Source organism: Phyllobates terribilis, unplaced genomic scaffold (assembly GCF_046119375.1).
Source record: "Phyllobates terribilis strain yellow unplaced genomic scaffold, ASM4611937v1 Scaffold_5__5_contigs__length_657084704, whole genome shotgun sequence".
Classification (NCBI taxonomy): domain Eukaryota; kingdom Metazoa; phylum Chordata; class Amphibia; order Anura; family Dendrobatidae; genus Phyllobates; species Phyllobates terribilis.
The window spans coordinates 635,039,992-635,058,290 of record NW_027362765.1 but is presented as its reverse complement, the minus strand read 5'-3'; the positions used below and the strand labels follow the sequence as shown (position 1 = coordinate 635,058,290).

The 18,299-nt window shown below is 40.7% G+C and overlaps 1 protein-coding gene across 3 annotated transcripts in view; it reads right to left on the bottom strand.

The window, feature by feature from the left end:
- LOC141273799 (E3 ubiquitin-protein ligase ZFP91-like) overlaps nucleotides 1-18,299 on the bottom strand; it is a 66,999-nt gene that overhangs the window by 34,301 nt on the left and 14,399 nt on the right. For all 3 annotated transcript variants that reach the window (XM_073686161.1, XM_073686162.1, XM_073686163.1), the window contains one exon: nucleotides 13,917-14,033. In XM_073686161.1, the coding sequence (XP_073542262.1) occupies nucleotides 13,917-14,033 (117 nt within the window). The remainder of the gene's footprint in view (nucleotides 1-13,916; nucleotides 14,034-18,299) is intronic.

Sequence of the window (18,299 nt, the reverse complement as noted above, 5' to 3'; positions counted from 1 at the left end):
AGGAGGGGTGTTAATACATAATGAAACTTGTCTTTCTAGGACAAAATTTTAAAGACGTATACACCACTAGATCGGATGCACTGGTGGCGGACATTGTAACATACTTGGAGGGGTTAAAGCTCCCTAGCCTCTCAGAAGAGGTTAGGCATTTCTTGGATCAACCCTCATCAGTACAGGAGTTAGATGTGGCAGTGTGCTCACTCCAGAGTGAGAAGGCTCCAGGTTCTGACGCCCTTCCTTGTGAATTCTTTAACCCTCCGTCACATACAATAGGCCTGACAGACACATCTCTTACTTTCATTTCTCCTTCCTCACCAGATTGTGAGAAAATCCCCTCCCTCCAGGTAGTCTCCTGTCTCTAGCAGCTCTGTGAAACCTCATACCACAGTTGGATTGCAGAGCTTCAGGAGGACAGATATAACTGCGCTAATCTCTCAGGCTCATTGTATGTGAACACGTCACACTCAATAAGGTTGGTATTTTATGTTTTTATTCATCACAATTGTTTATTTAGCTTGTTTTATGAATGTATAGCACAAAGTGTGAGGATATTTCATAGAAATAAGGCAGATTAAAAAAGAAAGTGTGCTGCTCAGGCATATACAGTAGTTCCCTAACACATATTCCTTCTCTTGCTTCAGATTATCTGCTGAAATGGAGAGGAAAATGTACAATTTATCAAAAAACCTTGATGTTGAGGAAATAACAAAGATGCTGTTATATGATGCAGACCCCACACTGAATGAGGATTTAGGAGAGGAAAGTGAGATTGATTCTCATGATGAGGTGGAAGTATGTGAAGTGGATTCTGAAACAGAGCAAGATGGTGACAGTGGTGAGGATGAAGATGTAGAATCTTATTATATGGGAAAAGATAAAAAAAACCCAATGGAACAAAAAGCCACTCCAGAAAAAACGTAGGGAACCTCAAAACATTATTACTCACCTTCCTGCAATTATAGGAACTGCAAGTAATGCAAAAAATGCAGTTGAATGCTGGAATAGTTTATTCATAGATGACATTCTGGACTCTATTGTCACATATACCAACCAATATATAGACATTATAAAGGACAAGTTCATCTGCAACAGAACCATCAAGGCCACAGATGAAATAGAACTGCGTGCTTTTTTTGGATTATTATACCTTGCAGGAGCTTAAAGGGCAAATAGACAAAGTTTGGAGGAACTTTGGAGTAAAGATGGGGATGGAGTTGAAAAATCTGGCCTTGTTATGTCCATAAACAGATTCAAGCTTCTAATTCGTTGCCTTCGGTTTGATGACAGAACTACCCGAACCGAACGTAAAACACATGACCGACTTGCTCCAATTCGTGATATATTCCAAAAATTTGTTGAAAACTGTAAAAAAAAGCTATTGCCCTGGGGAGAATCTCACTATTGACGAAATGCTCCCTGGTTTTCGTGGTAGATGTGCCTTTCGTCAATATATTCCATCAAAGCCTAACAAATATGGAATAAAAATGTATGCCCTTGTTGATGCCAGTAAGACCTACACTTACAACCTGGAAGTTTATGCAGGAAAACAACCAGAAGGTCCTTACTGTGTCAGCAACAAACCCAGTGATGTTGTAAAAAGACTGGCTGAGCCCTTATTTGGATCGGGTCGCAATATAACAGCTGACAATTGGTTTTCAAATTGAGATCTGATTGATTATCTGAAAATGCAGAAGCTTTCATATGTCGGAACTGTAAGAAAAAATAAAAAAGAATTGCCTACACAGTTTGTAAGTGTGAAAGGGAGACAACAGTACAGCAGTAGGTTTGCATTCCATAATGTAAAGGTTTTGGTTTCCTATGTACCACAAGCAAAAAAGATTGTACTTCTTCTATCAACACTTCATGATGATGATGCCATCGATCCTGGGACTGAGGCACAAAAAAACCCGGGGATAATTACATTTTATAATGCAACCAAAGGGGGTGTTGATACAGCGGATCAGATGTGCTCAACTTTCAACGTCAGCAGAAACACCAAACGCTGGCCAATGGTCATATTTTTTGCTATGCTGAATTTGGGTGGTATAAATTCACAAGTCATTTACCTTGAAAACAAGCTTGACGATTCTATCTGAAAAAATTGGCCCATGAACTAGTGCTTGGAGAGCTACGCAGGAGAAGTATGAAAACAATCGGTATCCCCTCTCGCCTTAAAGTTCAGCTCAAAAGATTCCGCCCAGAAGATGATAGTGAAAATTCACCACCTGCACCACCTCCCAAAAGAAGGAGATGCACCACCTGCACCACGGAAAGCGGAATCAGAAGGCTTTCTAATTATGAATGTCACAAATGTCATAATGCAATCTGCCTGACACATGCAAAAATGATGTGTAATTCTTGCTCTTTGCTCTGCAAGTGTAATTTTTCTGAGGAAACTTCAGGATCTAATTCTGATTGAATATGTGTTTACTAGTACTTAAGGTACCTTAAAATTAAGTTTGTTTCCATAAATTTTCTTTGCAGAGTTTTTTGACAGAGTCGAACTGGGGACTATTTGGCGGGAGTTTTGAAATGTTTATATTTCAGAGTTATTAGTTTTATGTTAAGTAAATGTTTTTTTTGCACCTGATTATGTGTAGTCTCTTTTATTACATCCCTATGAAGGTCACTGATCACTTTTAGAGCACTGAAATTGCAAACATTAGATATTATAGGTATTTTTCTAGCCTGCGCCTGACAGTCACATTGTATGTGAACTCGTTAGAACAGATATTGTATGAGACGAAGGGTTAAGGAATATAAAGAGATTCTCCTACCTAGACTACTGAAAGTATTGGTGGGAGCTGCAGAGATGGGGAGATTGCATGCCTCAATGAGTGACGCAATTGTAGTGTTACTGAAACCAGGTAAAAATCCTGAATGCCCTGACTTTTTCAGACCAATCTCTTTGCTGCTGGTTGACGTCAAGATATTCGCTAAGGTTCTTGCTACTAGACTTAACCCTCCGTCACATACAATATCGGTTCTAACGAGTTCACATACAATGTGACTGTCAGGCGCAGGCTAGAAAAATACCTATAATATCTAATGTTTGCAATTTCAGTGCTCTAAAAGTGATCAGTGACCTTCATAGGGATGTAATAAAAGAGACTACACATAATCAGGCGCAAAAAAAAAAAAACATTTACTTAACATAAAACTAGTAATTCTGAAATACAAACATTTCAAAACTCCCGCCAAATAAAAGAGATGTGCCTGTCAGGCCTATTGTATGTGACGGAGGGTTAATAAGGTCATTACGGCACTGATACATGAAGCTCAAACAGGATTCATGCCGAATAGCTCTACGACCAGTAATATGAAACTAAAATTGAACTTTTTGGGCATAATGACCATCGTTACGTTTGGAGGAAAAAGGCAGAGATTTTGAAACCTAAAAACACCATCCCAACTGTGAAACACAGGGGTGGCAGCATCATGTTGTGGGGTTGTTTGGCTGCAGGAGGGACTGGTGCACTTCACAAAATAGATGGCAGAAGATTAAAGAAGAAGAAAAGAAGATTATGTGGCAATACTGAAGCAACATCTCAAGACATCAGCCAGGAAGTTAAAGCTTGGGAGGAATTGGGTCTTCCAAATGGACAATGACCCGAAGCATACTGGCAAAATGGTAACAAAGTGGCTTAAGGATGACAAAGTCAATGTTTTGGAGTGGCCATCACAAAGCCCTGATCTCAATTCTATTGAAAATGTATGGGCAAAGCTGAAAAGGCAGGTGCAAGCAAGGCGACCTACGAACCTGGATCAGTTACATCAGTTTTATTAGAAGGAATGGGCCCAAATTCCGACCAACTATTGTGAGAAGCTTGTGGAAGGATATCCCAAACATTTGACCCAAGTCATTCAGTTTAAGGGCAATGGTACCAAATACTAATGAAATGTATGTAAACTTTTGACTTTGCAGTAAGTAATAAAAATGCCTTGAAACATTCTCTCTCATTATTCTGCCATTTGGCAAACATTAAAAATTATGGTAATCGTAATCGACCTAAAATGGGAAAGGTTTATTCTGATTTCTTGTCAGATATTGAGAAAAACATGCATATGTGTCTTTTTATATAGTGTATGTAAACTCCTGGTTTCAAATGTATATAATACATGCCATGAAAAAAAAGTAAAATGCTTCCAGAGATGAGAGAAGAGCTAGCACTCTCCTCTGTGTGGCTGACCCCCTCCTTTGAAATTTGGTAACTCATAGATACTCCAAAGGCTGAACAGTTTTGAGGGCTTCAGGAATGTGGATTACATTTACGACCAAGATAAGCAACTTAGAAACTAAGTTCCGGAATGTCTTTGTGTGCTTATTAGAAAAATAATAAGGGAAGCTTGCATGAACTGCTTCGATCCAATAGATAGGAAAATCATATTTTCGGAAATGTGATGAAGTGGAGAATGCAAAGCACAGTTTCAAGTCGCTGCACGATAACCAGAATCATGTCAATTGAAAGAGGAGCTGATACACGAGGCTACACCTGGAATATTTGGTCTCTATGTAAAGATAAACTCATGATACAAAAGATGACGTTGATATCGGGCACATGCGACATTCCGAAGCAAAGATATAGTCAATTTAGGGAATCTCATAATTTTCTGAAACTGAAAAGTCCAACCCTGCAGGAGCAAGGATGGGAAAGGGTGTGGGTGTAACTTAGGAGCTAATAAAAAGCAAATGGCAACTTTTAGGCGTGTCAGTACCTGAAGGCACAGTTCACTGTAGGTGCTGTACGTTTTTCTGGAGAAGCCTCCCTCCATATACCTGAAGCAATATCTGTGATGACAGGTCTAGTTAGTTTTCTTGATTTATCCTTTTATTTTATGTAACTGTATATTCTGTATTGTTTTGTCCCCTTTGTAATTTTGTTGTATATTGTTATAAACACTGCCTATCATTTTGGATTAAATATAAAATGTAATAGTTCTGTTCCTTGTGTTCTGTAAACTGCACCCCGAAGCAATAAGTTACCAGAACCAGGCGTCCAGTCAGTCTATGAAACCCAACTGCTTGTGGCAGCTAAAAATCTTTTTTGATTGTACGGGGGTATATACATATATTCTATGTGTTGGAATCCGGAGGTATATGTATCACAAATGCACTGTTAGTTTTCCAATAACTAGTCTGTTAATGCAAACAGCCTGCGGCCTCCTACATTGATAGTCGGCGAATTGTGTAATAGTCCTGACAATAGGGGGCAGCAGAGAGCTGTTCGCGCAAGATATAACAGAGGGTGGTTCGGCATGACCTTCCCGGGCTGTAGTAATCTTGACACTACACAACTCCCCTTGTTGGATACCACCACCTATTTTCCATAAAGTGCAGACAATGTTTAGAGAATTAATATGGTGTAAACGTAGATAAAGGATCAAATAATGAACTCTACAGGTGGATAAATAGGATGGAGGATTGGCAATAAAGGATCCATGGTTTTACTTTATAGCCTCACAATATTTTCATGGGTGGGAAACCAGGGATAGTATGACTAGACTAGGTAGACTTGTGATACTGAATAGGAAATGTTCCTCACCTATTTATGTAGTAGAGGGGGGTATGGGAAGCTCAGATGGGGCTGGACTAACTTTGGCATTAATGTATAAAGTATGGGACAGAGGGAAGAGACCATTGGAAATTACTGGGTTCACCAAATTCGCTCCACTGTGGCAAAATCATAAAATGGCAGAGTTTGTAAAACTAAAAGGGTTTGATGGATGGCAGATGAAGGAAATACAGACTGTAGATAAAATAATAGAAAATGGAACACTTAAAAGTTTTGATAAACTCCAACAGGAATTCAAAAGCTTCCTCATACATTCTTCTACCAATATTTACAATTGAGGCACGCGTTTCAAACTCAATTTAGTAACTCGGTAACCCAGATTAAAAAATGTCATGTTCCTTGAGTAATTCGTAGCAGCAAAATTTACGTCCGGGTTAATATCTAGATTATATGTACAGCTCATGCAATATCGCTGTAACGAACATAGCAGGAAGTTAAAATTTAAGTGGGAATCTGATTTAGGACAAATTCCTGATGAACAATGGATGGAAATACTGGAACATGTTCCCAGACCATTCCTTGTGAGTCTCAGAGGCTATTGTAATTATATCTTATACATAGGGTATACAGAATGCCAAGCTTTTTATTCAAAATTGGGGTTCGCTCAAATGCAGAGTGCCCTAGATGTGATGATGAGAATGCTCATCTGATGCATATATTCTGGGAAAGTAGAATGCTAGGCCCATATTGGACAAATACTTTGGCTTTGTTACAAAGGGTGTTTGGAATACAGTATCAGGCTAATCCTATGATTTGTGTGTTGGGATATTTGGGTGAGTCAACGGATCTCGAATGCTCATTGGCTATTGGTGTGACATGTATTTTGTATCAGGCCCGTAAGTTAATAGCAAAGCACTGGTTGGATGCCCACCCCCAGTAAATAAATGATCTTCTAAATAGAATGAATAATTACATATGGATGGAAAAAAGTGTATACTGTAAAAGAAAAGCAATAAGAAAATTTGAAAAAATCTGGGGACCCTGGTTGGATGTTCCTGGCCTTCCGTCTGGAGTGCTGTTGCAAGACAGATTGTGGCAACTGATAGTGGAGGGATAATTCTGTTATAACAACTCTTATGTTTTATCTGAAAATAGCTCACGGGTCACATTGTTTAAAGTGGACTCCAGTGTACAATGATCCGGGAACTCTTTGTGTTATACTGTTTTCTCTATTTTGATTTAAAGTGGTGCATTAAAGGGTGTGTGGGGGGGAATTGTTTCTTTAAGTTATCATATCAATGGTCAAAATATAATCATTTGCTAATATGAAAAGGTGTATTTTCAGATATGCATATAATTGTATACAAGATGTTATATTACATATGATGTGCAAGACAAATGTAACATCAAGTTTGTTTAATAAAAAGATCTGATTAAAAAAAAAGTCACTTTCCTTTTTTGTCTTTTGGTATTAGTTGCCGTTTTTGATACCAAATACATCAAAACGGCATACGCAATTCATGAATTTGGCATAAAGTCCAAAATGGGCTTTCTTTCTGTGTTAAAAATTTTTTGTGCCAAAAGTCGCACTATTTGCACAAAGATACACCAGGGAGGGACTGGAGTGGAGTTGTGTTATGTTAAATTTTGATACATTTTAAAAAAAATCGCAATTGATTAATCAGGTGAAAACATCTGGAATTGCCAAACTCTGCCCCACAAAGCAGAAAACAAAAAAATGAAACAGAGGAGCACATATAATAGACTATAAAAAAGGTGCAAATAAAATAATGAATAAGGCTGTGTGCCCACGATGTGTTCTTAAAGCGTTTCCGCAGCAGCAAAAACGCTGCAGAATCGCTTAAAAAACGCATGGTAGAAGGCCTGCCATGTCCCCCAATGATAATCCATATGTGCTGTGCACATGCTGCGGAAATTTCCGCTGTGGATTATCATTGTGGAAAAAAACGCAGCACTACCAATTATTTTGCGGAAGTGCTGCGTTTTCGCCTCCATTGGCTTGCATTAGAACGCGTGCATTCCGCTTCACTAGATAAGGACATGCGGAATACATGCGTTCAATGTGCGGATGGTACCCAGGTCTAGAGGAGAGGAGACTCTCCTCCGGACCCGGGTACCATAGAAAACTGTGAAAAAAAGAATAAAATAAAAAATATAGATTATATTTACCTTCTGACGGCCTCCGCTGCGCTCCTCCTTGCTTGCCAGCAGCTAGCAATGGACTGAAGGACCTGCGCTGACGTCATAGTCATGTGACGGGTCACGCGACGCTGACGTTGGCAGGTCCTTCAGTGTACCGCTGCTGGCAGCTGGGATGGAGGGAAACAAGACACCGGGGGCCATCAGAGTGTAAGTATATATTTATTTTTTTATTTTTTACCATTCTTTAGGTCACAGTATATAAATCCATGCCGGTTGCATGGATTTATATAGTATGACCAAGTTGTCAAGCACTTTCCAAGTGATGCTAAAATCGCTTGGAAAAGAGCTTTACAACCCGCATGTGGAAATGCATGTGAAGAACGCTTCACTTCCGCTTGTCCCTGGCAGGAAAAACGCATGTACAATCCGCATGTACAATCCGCATGTACAATCCGCATGCGTTTTTTCTGCCAGGGAGATGCAGAAACGCTCAGGAAAAATCCTGAGCATTTATGCATCGTGGGCACATAGCCTTAGGTTTAACAAAAAAAAAAAAAAGGAAAGACGCAAACAACACAAAATTAAACAAAAAAGGAGATGATGAATAGGGGCCAAAGTCTTTTTTTCACAAATTTACACTTACAAAAAACCTTTGTGAGTCCAAAAAACCTGACAAGTTTTCTCCATACTCAAATTTTTAAAAATGACCAGGATAAGAAAACAAAGTATTAGAGTTATGATAGTGTCATGGTGACAGTAACGGCAGAAATGTTTAACTTTCCCATAAAGCATCCAAGTTTTACAAATGTGCACACATGATTAATGCCAAATGGAAAACCACATATATGTTATAAGCCATTCAAACAAAAATATCTATTCTTTGGGTGAATTACATCAGAAATATAACTCCCCACTGTCAGTATTTGATGACCTCACTAGCACTGGTAGACAATACAAGTAATTTAAAGAGGTCAAAAATTGCCAATTTTAGGCTTGTTTTCCCTCACTGCTTCCCTGAGTAGTCCGCTTGTTGTGTTCTTTTTTTTAATCCGCCACACAGCTTCAGAGCTACCATTGCATTTACTGATAAGTTTTATCGTCTTTCCCAAGGAGACGGCACAAAGGATCCTCTGGGGGTGTGCCTTTAGGCTGCTCTTCCTTTTTTACCTTGTGAGCTAAGACCCTTGTTAAAGACCACCAAAATTAGCACAAATTATAAAAGTCCATATCTCTGGAGCCATATGGCATAATTTAAAAACTCAAGGAAAGAAATACTCAGGGGAGCAGAAGGAATAAAATAAAAGCAAAAAAATGCCAAGTTTTAAGTTTTTATCTAGTGACAGGTCCTCTTTATACACCACACATGGTTTGATACTGGAAGGAATGAAAGACTAAACCAATATAAAACTATTAAAGACAAAGCCATGTCTTTACTAGTGGAAGAGAACTTTAAATGATGAGTAAATAGGATTGAACTGGGCAGGAAGACAGTCCAAAAACTCACCTGTCACCTCCAGATTTAGGGTATGGGCGCACAATATCTACTTCAGGCAGATTCCGTCTGGGACCTGCTTGAAAAAGCAGTGAATAAAGAGAACCTATCATCAGGCTCAGGCGTGATAAACTAAAGGTATGGGCATAAAGGCACTGTTCTACTGATTTAATAGGTACCATCACTGAAATCCACAGCCTGGTCATTCTTTAATCATCATTAGACATTTGGGTCCAATAAGGTGTTCGTGCATTGTGACGGGACTGTGGGTAGGGTTTTTGTCTTTGCCACGGCCCCTCAGCTGCCTCTGGTGTTTGTATATTCATACGGTTTACATTTTTGTGCCAGCGACGCTCTAGCCGCGATCAGCACCTGCACAGATTGATCTGGTTGCAGGCTTCAGTAAAATGGTGTCGATGCAGGCACAGATGGAAATCTCGGCTTGTCAATTTTAAAAATATGCACCTTAAGGCTGTGTGCCCACGATGAGTTTTTAATGCGTTTCTGCAGCTGCGGAAACGCATTAAAAACGCTTGGTAGAAGGGCAGCAATGTTCCCCAATGATAATCCGCATGTGCTGTGCACATGCTGCGGAAATTTCCGCTTCGGATTATCATTGTGGAAAAAAACGCAGCACTACCAATTATTTTGCGGAAGTGCTGCGTTTTCGCCGCCATTGACTTGCATTAGAACGCGCCAATTCGGCAAGACTGCATCTGTACTTGAGTAATTGGCGCGTTCTAATGTGCGGGGATGGTATCTGGGTGTAGATGAGAGGAGAGTCTCCTCCACACCCAGGTACCATTAAAAAATCTGTAAAAATAAAAAGAATAAAATAAAAAATAAATGTATATTTACCTTCTGGCGGCCCGCGCTGCGCTCCTACTTGCTTCCCGGCACTTCACAGTGGATATAGGACCTGCGCTGACGTCAGAGTCATGTGACGGGTCACGCGACACTGACGTCGGCAGGTCTTTCAATCCACCGCTGCCGGCAGCCGGGACTGAGCGAAGCAAGACAGCGCGGGCCATCGGAAGGTAAGTATATATTTATTTTTTGACAATCTCTCGGGTCACACTATATAAATCCATGCTGTTTGCGTGGATTTATATAGTGTGACCAAGTTGTCAAACACTTTTCTAAGTGATGCTAAAATCGCTTGGAAAGCGCTTGATAACCCACATGCAGAAATGCATATGAAGAACGCTTCACATCCGCATGTCCCTGGCAGGAAAACGCATGTACAATCCGCATGTACAATCCGCATGTACAATCCGCATGTACAATCCACATGTACAATCCACATGTACAATCCGCATGCGTTTTTTCTGCCAGGGAGATGCAGAAACGCTCAGGAAAAAATCCTGAGCATTTCTGCATCGTGGGCACATAGCCTTATGCATATATTCAGTCTTTTTTAAAATAATTTAACCAATTCATGATTTGAAACTGTGAAGCAGCTAAAAAAGTGACCTGACGATCCCTCAAGCACCATTATTCTATTTATAGAATATAAAAAAAGAAACGTTGTTGCAAAAATGGCAAAAAAAGACGACAAAGACGACACTTCAGGAAAACCATATTCTAGAGTTTTCCTGAAGCATCTTCTGCTTCAAAAACAATGCTTCTATAAGATGTTGTGTGCACATACCCTTAGGGTATGTGCCCACGATGCAGAAATGAAGCAGAAAATTTCCGCAGCGTTTCTGCATGTAAAAACGCTTGCGGATTTTACACGCGTTTTTGCAGCGTTTTTACATGCGGATTTGTCTTGCACTTTTCTAGTGCATTGGGACCTCAAATCCACATGCAGAAACGCACAACTAATGGACATGCTGCAGATTTTTCTGCATGGAAAATCCGCAGCGGAAAATTCTGCAGCATGGGCATAGAACATGCAGATTATCATTGGGGACCATGGGGCACAGATTACCAAGCCTTTTGCAAGCGTTTACGCTGCGGAAATTCCGCATGAAAAACGCATAGTGGGCACGCAGCCTTAGCATATAATCTGCAGGTAAATAGTGTAGACACACTGTGTAGCTGGCTTACTGGAGCAAGAAAATGACATTTTACCCCCAGACTACCCCTATATCCTCAGGTAAATAGCATTTATGGAGGTGACAGGCCCTCATTAATTAAAAAAAAAAAAAAAAAAAAAAACGGAGGGAAATTCAATGCAAAATTATACATCAATTTAACAATAACAAGGCTTAAAGGAAAGGAGTCTATAAACCTGTATTGCCCAAGATGCAAAAGGACTGAAGTGGATGACGGTCTGTAGAAATTGAGCCACGGCAAATTAGTATGAGAAAAGGGCAACAGCAGAGTAAATAAGATGAGACATTTTGAAATCCTAACAAACTCGGGGTTTTTTTTTTTGCTGCAATTTATTCAGATATAGGATAACCCTAACTGCAAACGTGAGTAAGAATGATTGCCTCCACCTAACTATCCTAACAACAAAAAGATTGTGCATATTGAATAGTTGGCTGACCAAGGAGACTCCTTAATCTCTTCACGACATGCGCCATACAGGTGCGGCGCAAGTCAGAAGCGGGTGTGTGGAGCTGGCTCACGGGGTGAACCCGGCCCGCACTCGGCAGGTGATGACTGTGTGTTACAGCCAAGATCTGCTTCTAACAATTGCAGGTGGAGAGGAACTCCGACAGCATGGGGGTGCGTCATTCCATGTGCCCATTGGCGAGCTCCTGGCATGATAGTGGCACGCCGATGGGTTCTTATGACACCCGTGGGTCTGTTGAAGATCTCTGTGCTTGTCCTTACAGAGCTCCTCTGAAACCCTACCTGGACCGGGCTTCAACGCAGACTGTGATTTCTGCTGTATGCAGCGATGTTGTGGTATCACTGTATATAGCACAAGCAAACAGACAATTGCATCTTAAAAGTCCCTAAGGGATCTATTAAGAACAGTGACAAGTAAAAAAAATGTCTCTCTGCAATGTGTATTACAAAATGAGCTGGTTACAGTGTATAATCATGATATGCAGCGCTGTCTAAGAATGAAGTTCACTGCCTCGCTTCTTATTATAGCGTACAATCAATAATATTATACCCTACCTCTAGCCAATTATATCACATAAGGGACATTGGCTACAGTTCACATGGCTACATAGTATTCTGTTATCTGCATACTGGGACTTCAGTGTTTCACAGTTGCATAACAAGTAATAGAATTGGTCAGTATGCAAGAGTGATAGAATACATATTCAGTCTAAATACTGAGCATATTATGTCTTAATATTCATTTACTAATTCTAAATACAGAATACTTAAAAAAAAAAAAATTCATTTTATATATAATAAAAGCTATATTTTAATTGCATACCTATTCCCCCTTTCCTTTCTCTACATTATACACAAACACACATAGCTCTGCTACATGCACATTTACCATTTACATATACACACACACACTATACATTACCGCATCTTCAGTCACCCACTATACATTACCGCATCTTGCGGTCACCCACTATACATTACCGCATCTTCAGTCACCCACTATACATTACCGCATCTTCAGTCACCCACTATACATTACCGCATCTTCAGTCACCCACTATACATTACCGCATCTTCAGTCACCCACTATACATTACCGCATCTTCAGTCACCCACTATACATTACCGCATCTTCAGTCACCCACTATACATTACCGCATCTTCAGTCACCCACTATACATTACCGCATCTTCAGTCACCCACTATACATTACCGCATCTTCAGTCACCCACTATACATTACCGCATCTTCAGTCACCCACTATACATTACCGCATCTTCAGTCACACAGTATACATTACCGCATCTTCAGTCACCCACTATACATTACCGCATCTTCAGTCACCCACTATACATTACCGCATCTTCAGTCACCCACTATACATTACCGCATCTTCAGTCACCCACTATACATTACCGCATCTTCAGTCACCCACTATACATTACCGCATCTTCAGTCACCCACTATACATTACCGCATCTTCAGTCACCCACTATACATTACCACATCTTCCACGTTTCCCAGACACACACACACACACACACACACACACACACACACACACACACACACACACACACACACACACACACACACACACACACACACACACACACACACTATACATCACGCACACACTTTTAAACGAGTTATTCTTGTTAAAAAATGCATCTTATAGTCCAAAAAATATGATATTCATATACACTCACCTTTGGTGAGACTGATACAATGCTTCCTTCCTGGCTAGCTGGCTAACCATGTAGGAGACATAGAGGAATATCAGCCATAGGAACCCAGGAGTGCACTGTCTTTGTTGGCGGGGAATTAACTCCAAGGAGTTAGTAGATCTCTTCCTATGACCAATATTCCTTTATATTTTAACCATATAAGCAGACATATTGACATTAACGGTGTGAACAATTTTCCATGGAAACACGATTTCTTATGGAGTAGTGGAGCATTTATTGAGGCTGTGTGCTCTAAAGGATAATGAAGTAATCATTTCTTCTGAATTTATGAAAGAATATAATATGTAAAATTAAAGGGGATCAGTCAGGAAACAAAAAGCGGTACTCAACCGTGCCTAACATTTATATTGCTGTTGTGGTGCATACTTCAATGTGCGTGTGTGTGATTGGAGAGGGTGAGTCCGCTGAGACAAGCACGGATATATAGAACAAGGAATTTTATAATTAGGCACTACCATTTATATTGTCACTTACTTTCTAGGGGCTTCTGGCTCAGGAACAGGGTTCTCTTCCTTCACTTCCATCTTTACTTCTACAGGGGCTGTCTCTTCTCTGGAACGAGGACCTCGACGTCTGGAGCCAGTAGATGACCTAAGAAAGCATTTTAGGCAATGCAGTTTAACAATTGCAGTAGCACTACATAAATGGCAGAGAAAAAGAGAACTTATCAGTGATACCTTTCTAAACTGTTCTGAAACTGTTCTGAAATGAGCAAAAGTAGCAAGGCACCAGAGCAAGAAATGGCATGCTTTCTTGGGGTTGAGCCCTAAAGTCCAAGGCACTGTCAAAAGTGAAGTGTCCAAAGGTTTTTTTTTTCTTCAGAAAATAGAAGCATAAAACAGCGATGTTTTGGCAAGACAGCTTCTTAAAGGGGTTATTTGCTCATCAAAAATAAAGTGTTAACGTACAGCCTTGATTATAGTAAGTCACCTTTAGGAATCGCACTTTGGCTACAAGGTCTGCTCATTTCCTAGGAACAATATGGCACGTCCTGCGACATACAATCTGTCATTTACATGGGTTACCTACCTCCATTCCTGCCCCCTTGGATGGCATATAGGTCCAACTGCCTACCTCTCCTATATTTTCACTGCGTATAATTAATGTCCTGAAGGGTACACGGACCAGTCTGCCAAAAATTTCTAAAGTACTCATACACAGGATGAATATCACGTGAAACAGATAACGTCAGCTAAACTACCTCAATATCAGCTGAACTAAGTGATCATTAATGTATATGGTGAAAACTCAATTTTCCCCAGATGGCAGATGTCAGTGTAAAGTGTTGGGTTTGCTTGCTGTCGACATGCCCAATACTTCATCCTTACAGAAGACAAGCTGCTTCCAGATGAGTCTCTCCCGTAAACTGAGTGTGCAGGTATATGTAGAGGGCCAAAGGAGCATTGTGTAGCAGATAGTTACCTATTGTGGATGGTCAAATCATCTAATGTGTATGGGGATGTCAGGACTCACGGGAGATGATGGGGAAAAGAACGATCAGGAAAGTTGCCTGTCAACATGCCCGATTATTTGTTTTCACAGAAGACAAACTACCTCGAGATGAGTCTGGCAGCAAGAATATTCCCTTTTATCTATTGAATTGAGCATGCATGTGTGTGGGAAGGGTTGAATGGGACAGCTACCTATGGTGTAGAACCAACTTCAGACTTTGCAGTGCTCTTAGATCTTCATACACAGTGCCTTTTGTGAAGCCCTTCCCATAAAGGTTTAGTCGTGCTGCAGAACTCTCCTTCCTTATTTCACTAACAATAACGCATCAATTTGTGTGAAAATACAGCTGTGGTGGAAAGCTGTAGCTGGGCCACTTTTTCTACACATTGCAGGCTACACTTCTCCTTGTTTGTGCACTTCTGGGGTCACATATCATAGGACTTTATCAGCTAGTATGTTCCCTCTACAGACACATTTGTCAAAAATGGCACCATGGCACCCCCATTCTGACTGTACTCTCTTTAAAGAGGTTGTCTGGTCCAAATCGATAAGTCTGCAGTCACTCTGTGGGACTGCATACTTATGAATCGCCCCCAGCGCACATACTGTGTGCTGTGGGGATTCGCCAGTTTCTGATCGGAGGGTATGTATTGAGTTATACATACTCTCAGCCAGGGCCCAACTAGCGGGCACAGCCTCGCTCCATACACTTGTGTTTAGTGTGGCCGTGCCCTATCTAGTGACGCGGCCTCGCTCCATACAAGTGTATTGAGCGAGGCAGCGCCCACAGGCCGGGAGTATGTATAACACATATAGTACAGACTAAAAGTTTGGACACACCTTCTCATTTAAACATTTTTCTGTGTTTTCATGACTGAAAATTGTACATTCACACTGAAGGCATCAAAACTATGAATTAACACATGTGGAATTATATACTTAACAAAAAAGTGTGAAACAACTGAAAATATGTCTTATATTCTAGGTTCTTCAAAGTAGCCGCCTTTTGCTTTGATGACTGCTTTGCACACTCTTGACATTCTCTTGATGAGCTTCAAGAGGTAGTCACCGGAAATGGTTTTCACTTCACAGGTGTGCCCTGTCAGGTTTAATAAGTGGGATTTCTTGCCTTATAAATGGGGTTGGGACCATCAGTTGTGTTGTGCAGAAGTCAGGTGGATACACAGCTAATTATAACATTATTAAAATATTTTTTTATATCCTAAATCCTCACTAATAGAAAAATATGATACAAATATGCAACTTTCTCCCTGTAAGTTACTTATTATTCAGTATAACTATAGGTAAAAGAACAAATATAAAGGGACATATAAGGACAACTATCTAGCCAGCTTAGTGGTAACCTATTAATTAGCCCTATAAATAGCTACTAGACATATGTTAACCCCTTTCTGACATTGTGTGTAATAATACATCCCTGTGCCCTGGGCCTTATGGATCAGGTACGTATTATTAAGAACAGGCGAGCACACCCGCACACAGGCTGAGCAGGCGCGATTGCCGCAGGATGTCAACTGATTCTGACAGCTGACTCAGTGCCTGCACCTCTCGCGTCACTTTATCCCCCTAAATGCTGCGATCACAGTATTTAGCGAGTGAGCAGAGGTACAAAAGCCCCTCTGCTCTAGGATCGGAGACCCCGCGCTGTCAACACGAGGTCCCGGTCATGACATCCGGATCACCAGCAAGTTAGTTTGATCATGAGAAGTGCATGGTCAAACTAACTTGTGTCTGCAGCATTGACAGTTATGAGGTATAGCAGTGATCCTGCACTGCTATACCTTATAACTGCAATCAGCCTGCAGAAAGTGAAAGTCACACAGTGGTACGAAGTAAAAAAAAAAGTGAAAAAAAAAGTTGTAGGAATATTAAAAAAAAAAGATGTATCGCCACCTCCGGAACATCCTGACATATAAAACAATCCCACTAGTTAACCCCTTTAGTGAACACGGTAAAAAATAAAAATGAAGCGATAAATGGTGCTTTATCATCATACCGCCGAACAAAAATGGAATAAAACGCGATAAAAAAGAATGTAAATAAAAATGGTACCGCTGAAAACAGCATCTTGTCCCACAAAAAACAAGCCGCCATCCAGCTCCATCAGCTGAAAAATAAAAGTTATAGCTCTCAGAATAAAGCGATGCAAAAAAATTATTTTTTATATAAAATAGTTTTTATTGTGTAAAAGCGTCAAAACATAAAAAAACAATACAAATGTGGTACAGCTGTAAACATACTGCTTCCTTATCAATTTTACCACACGAGGAACGGCAAAAAACAAACAAAAAAAAAACAATTCCTGAATTGTTGGTTTTTGTTTACTCTGCCTCCCAAAAATCAAAATAGAAAGCAATCAAAAAATGTCACGTACCCAAAAATGGTACCAATAAAAACGTCAACTTGTCCCGCAAAAAACAAGCTGTTACATGACTCTGTCGGCCGAAATATGGAAAAAATATAGCTCTAGCTATATAGCGACGCAAAAACAAAAGCGGTTTTTAGTGTGTGACAGCTGTCAATCATAAAAACCCGATATAAATCTGGTATTGTTGATATACCACATGAGGAACAGCGTAAAAAATAAATAAAACCAATTCTTCACCTGCTGCTGATTTGTTCATTCTGCCTCCCAAAGATCACAGTAAGGCTCGGCTCACATTTATCCTGCGCTCTGCATTGAGCACTTACACCGGGGTTTCCGTGTAAATCTCTGAAATAAGTAATTCAGATAGAATCCCCGGCAGAAAATTCCCTGTAATGAGGCAGATGGAGGCACCATGGACGACATCTGGTCTGTGATCCCACAGTGTCTGTCTTTTTATTAGGCATGCATAAAAGTACCGTTGGCCACAGTTTAGAACCTCTGGAAAAAAAAGACATCGCTAAACAGAGGCCAGATTGAGTCCAGAGTAAGGCCGGATTCACACGTCCTGATATTTCCAGTACCGGAAAAAACAGTACCGGAGATGTGTGTCCCTGTGCAGCAACTGTGTGTCACATAAGGAGCACATGTACCGGCGCCTGGGAATCAGCAGTACAGTTAGCGTTGTTCCCAAGCGCTGGGTGCTGAACGCTGTCCTCATCATTGTCCCCTGCCAGCGCTGCGATCAGCACGAGCAAGGGACAATGTTGAGAGGAGTATTCTGCTCCAGCTGTGTTCTGGTGTAAAAATAAGAAGAAATAGAAAAATCCTTATACTCAACTGTCCGAATATGTCCCCTGCTGTAAACCATCTGACCGCTCACGCCGAAGAGCTAGGGAGAATGACTTGCTCCAGCGAGCGGGCCCCAGAGCTGCGCTCAGCGAGCAGTGTTCTATCACTCACTGAGCTCAGCGCAGCTCCGGGGCTTGCTCGCTGGAGCAAGTCATTCTCCCCGGCTC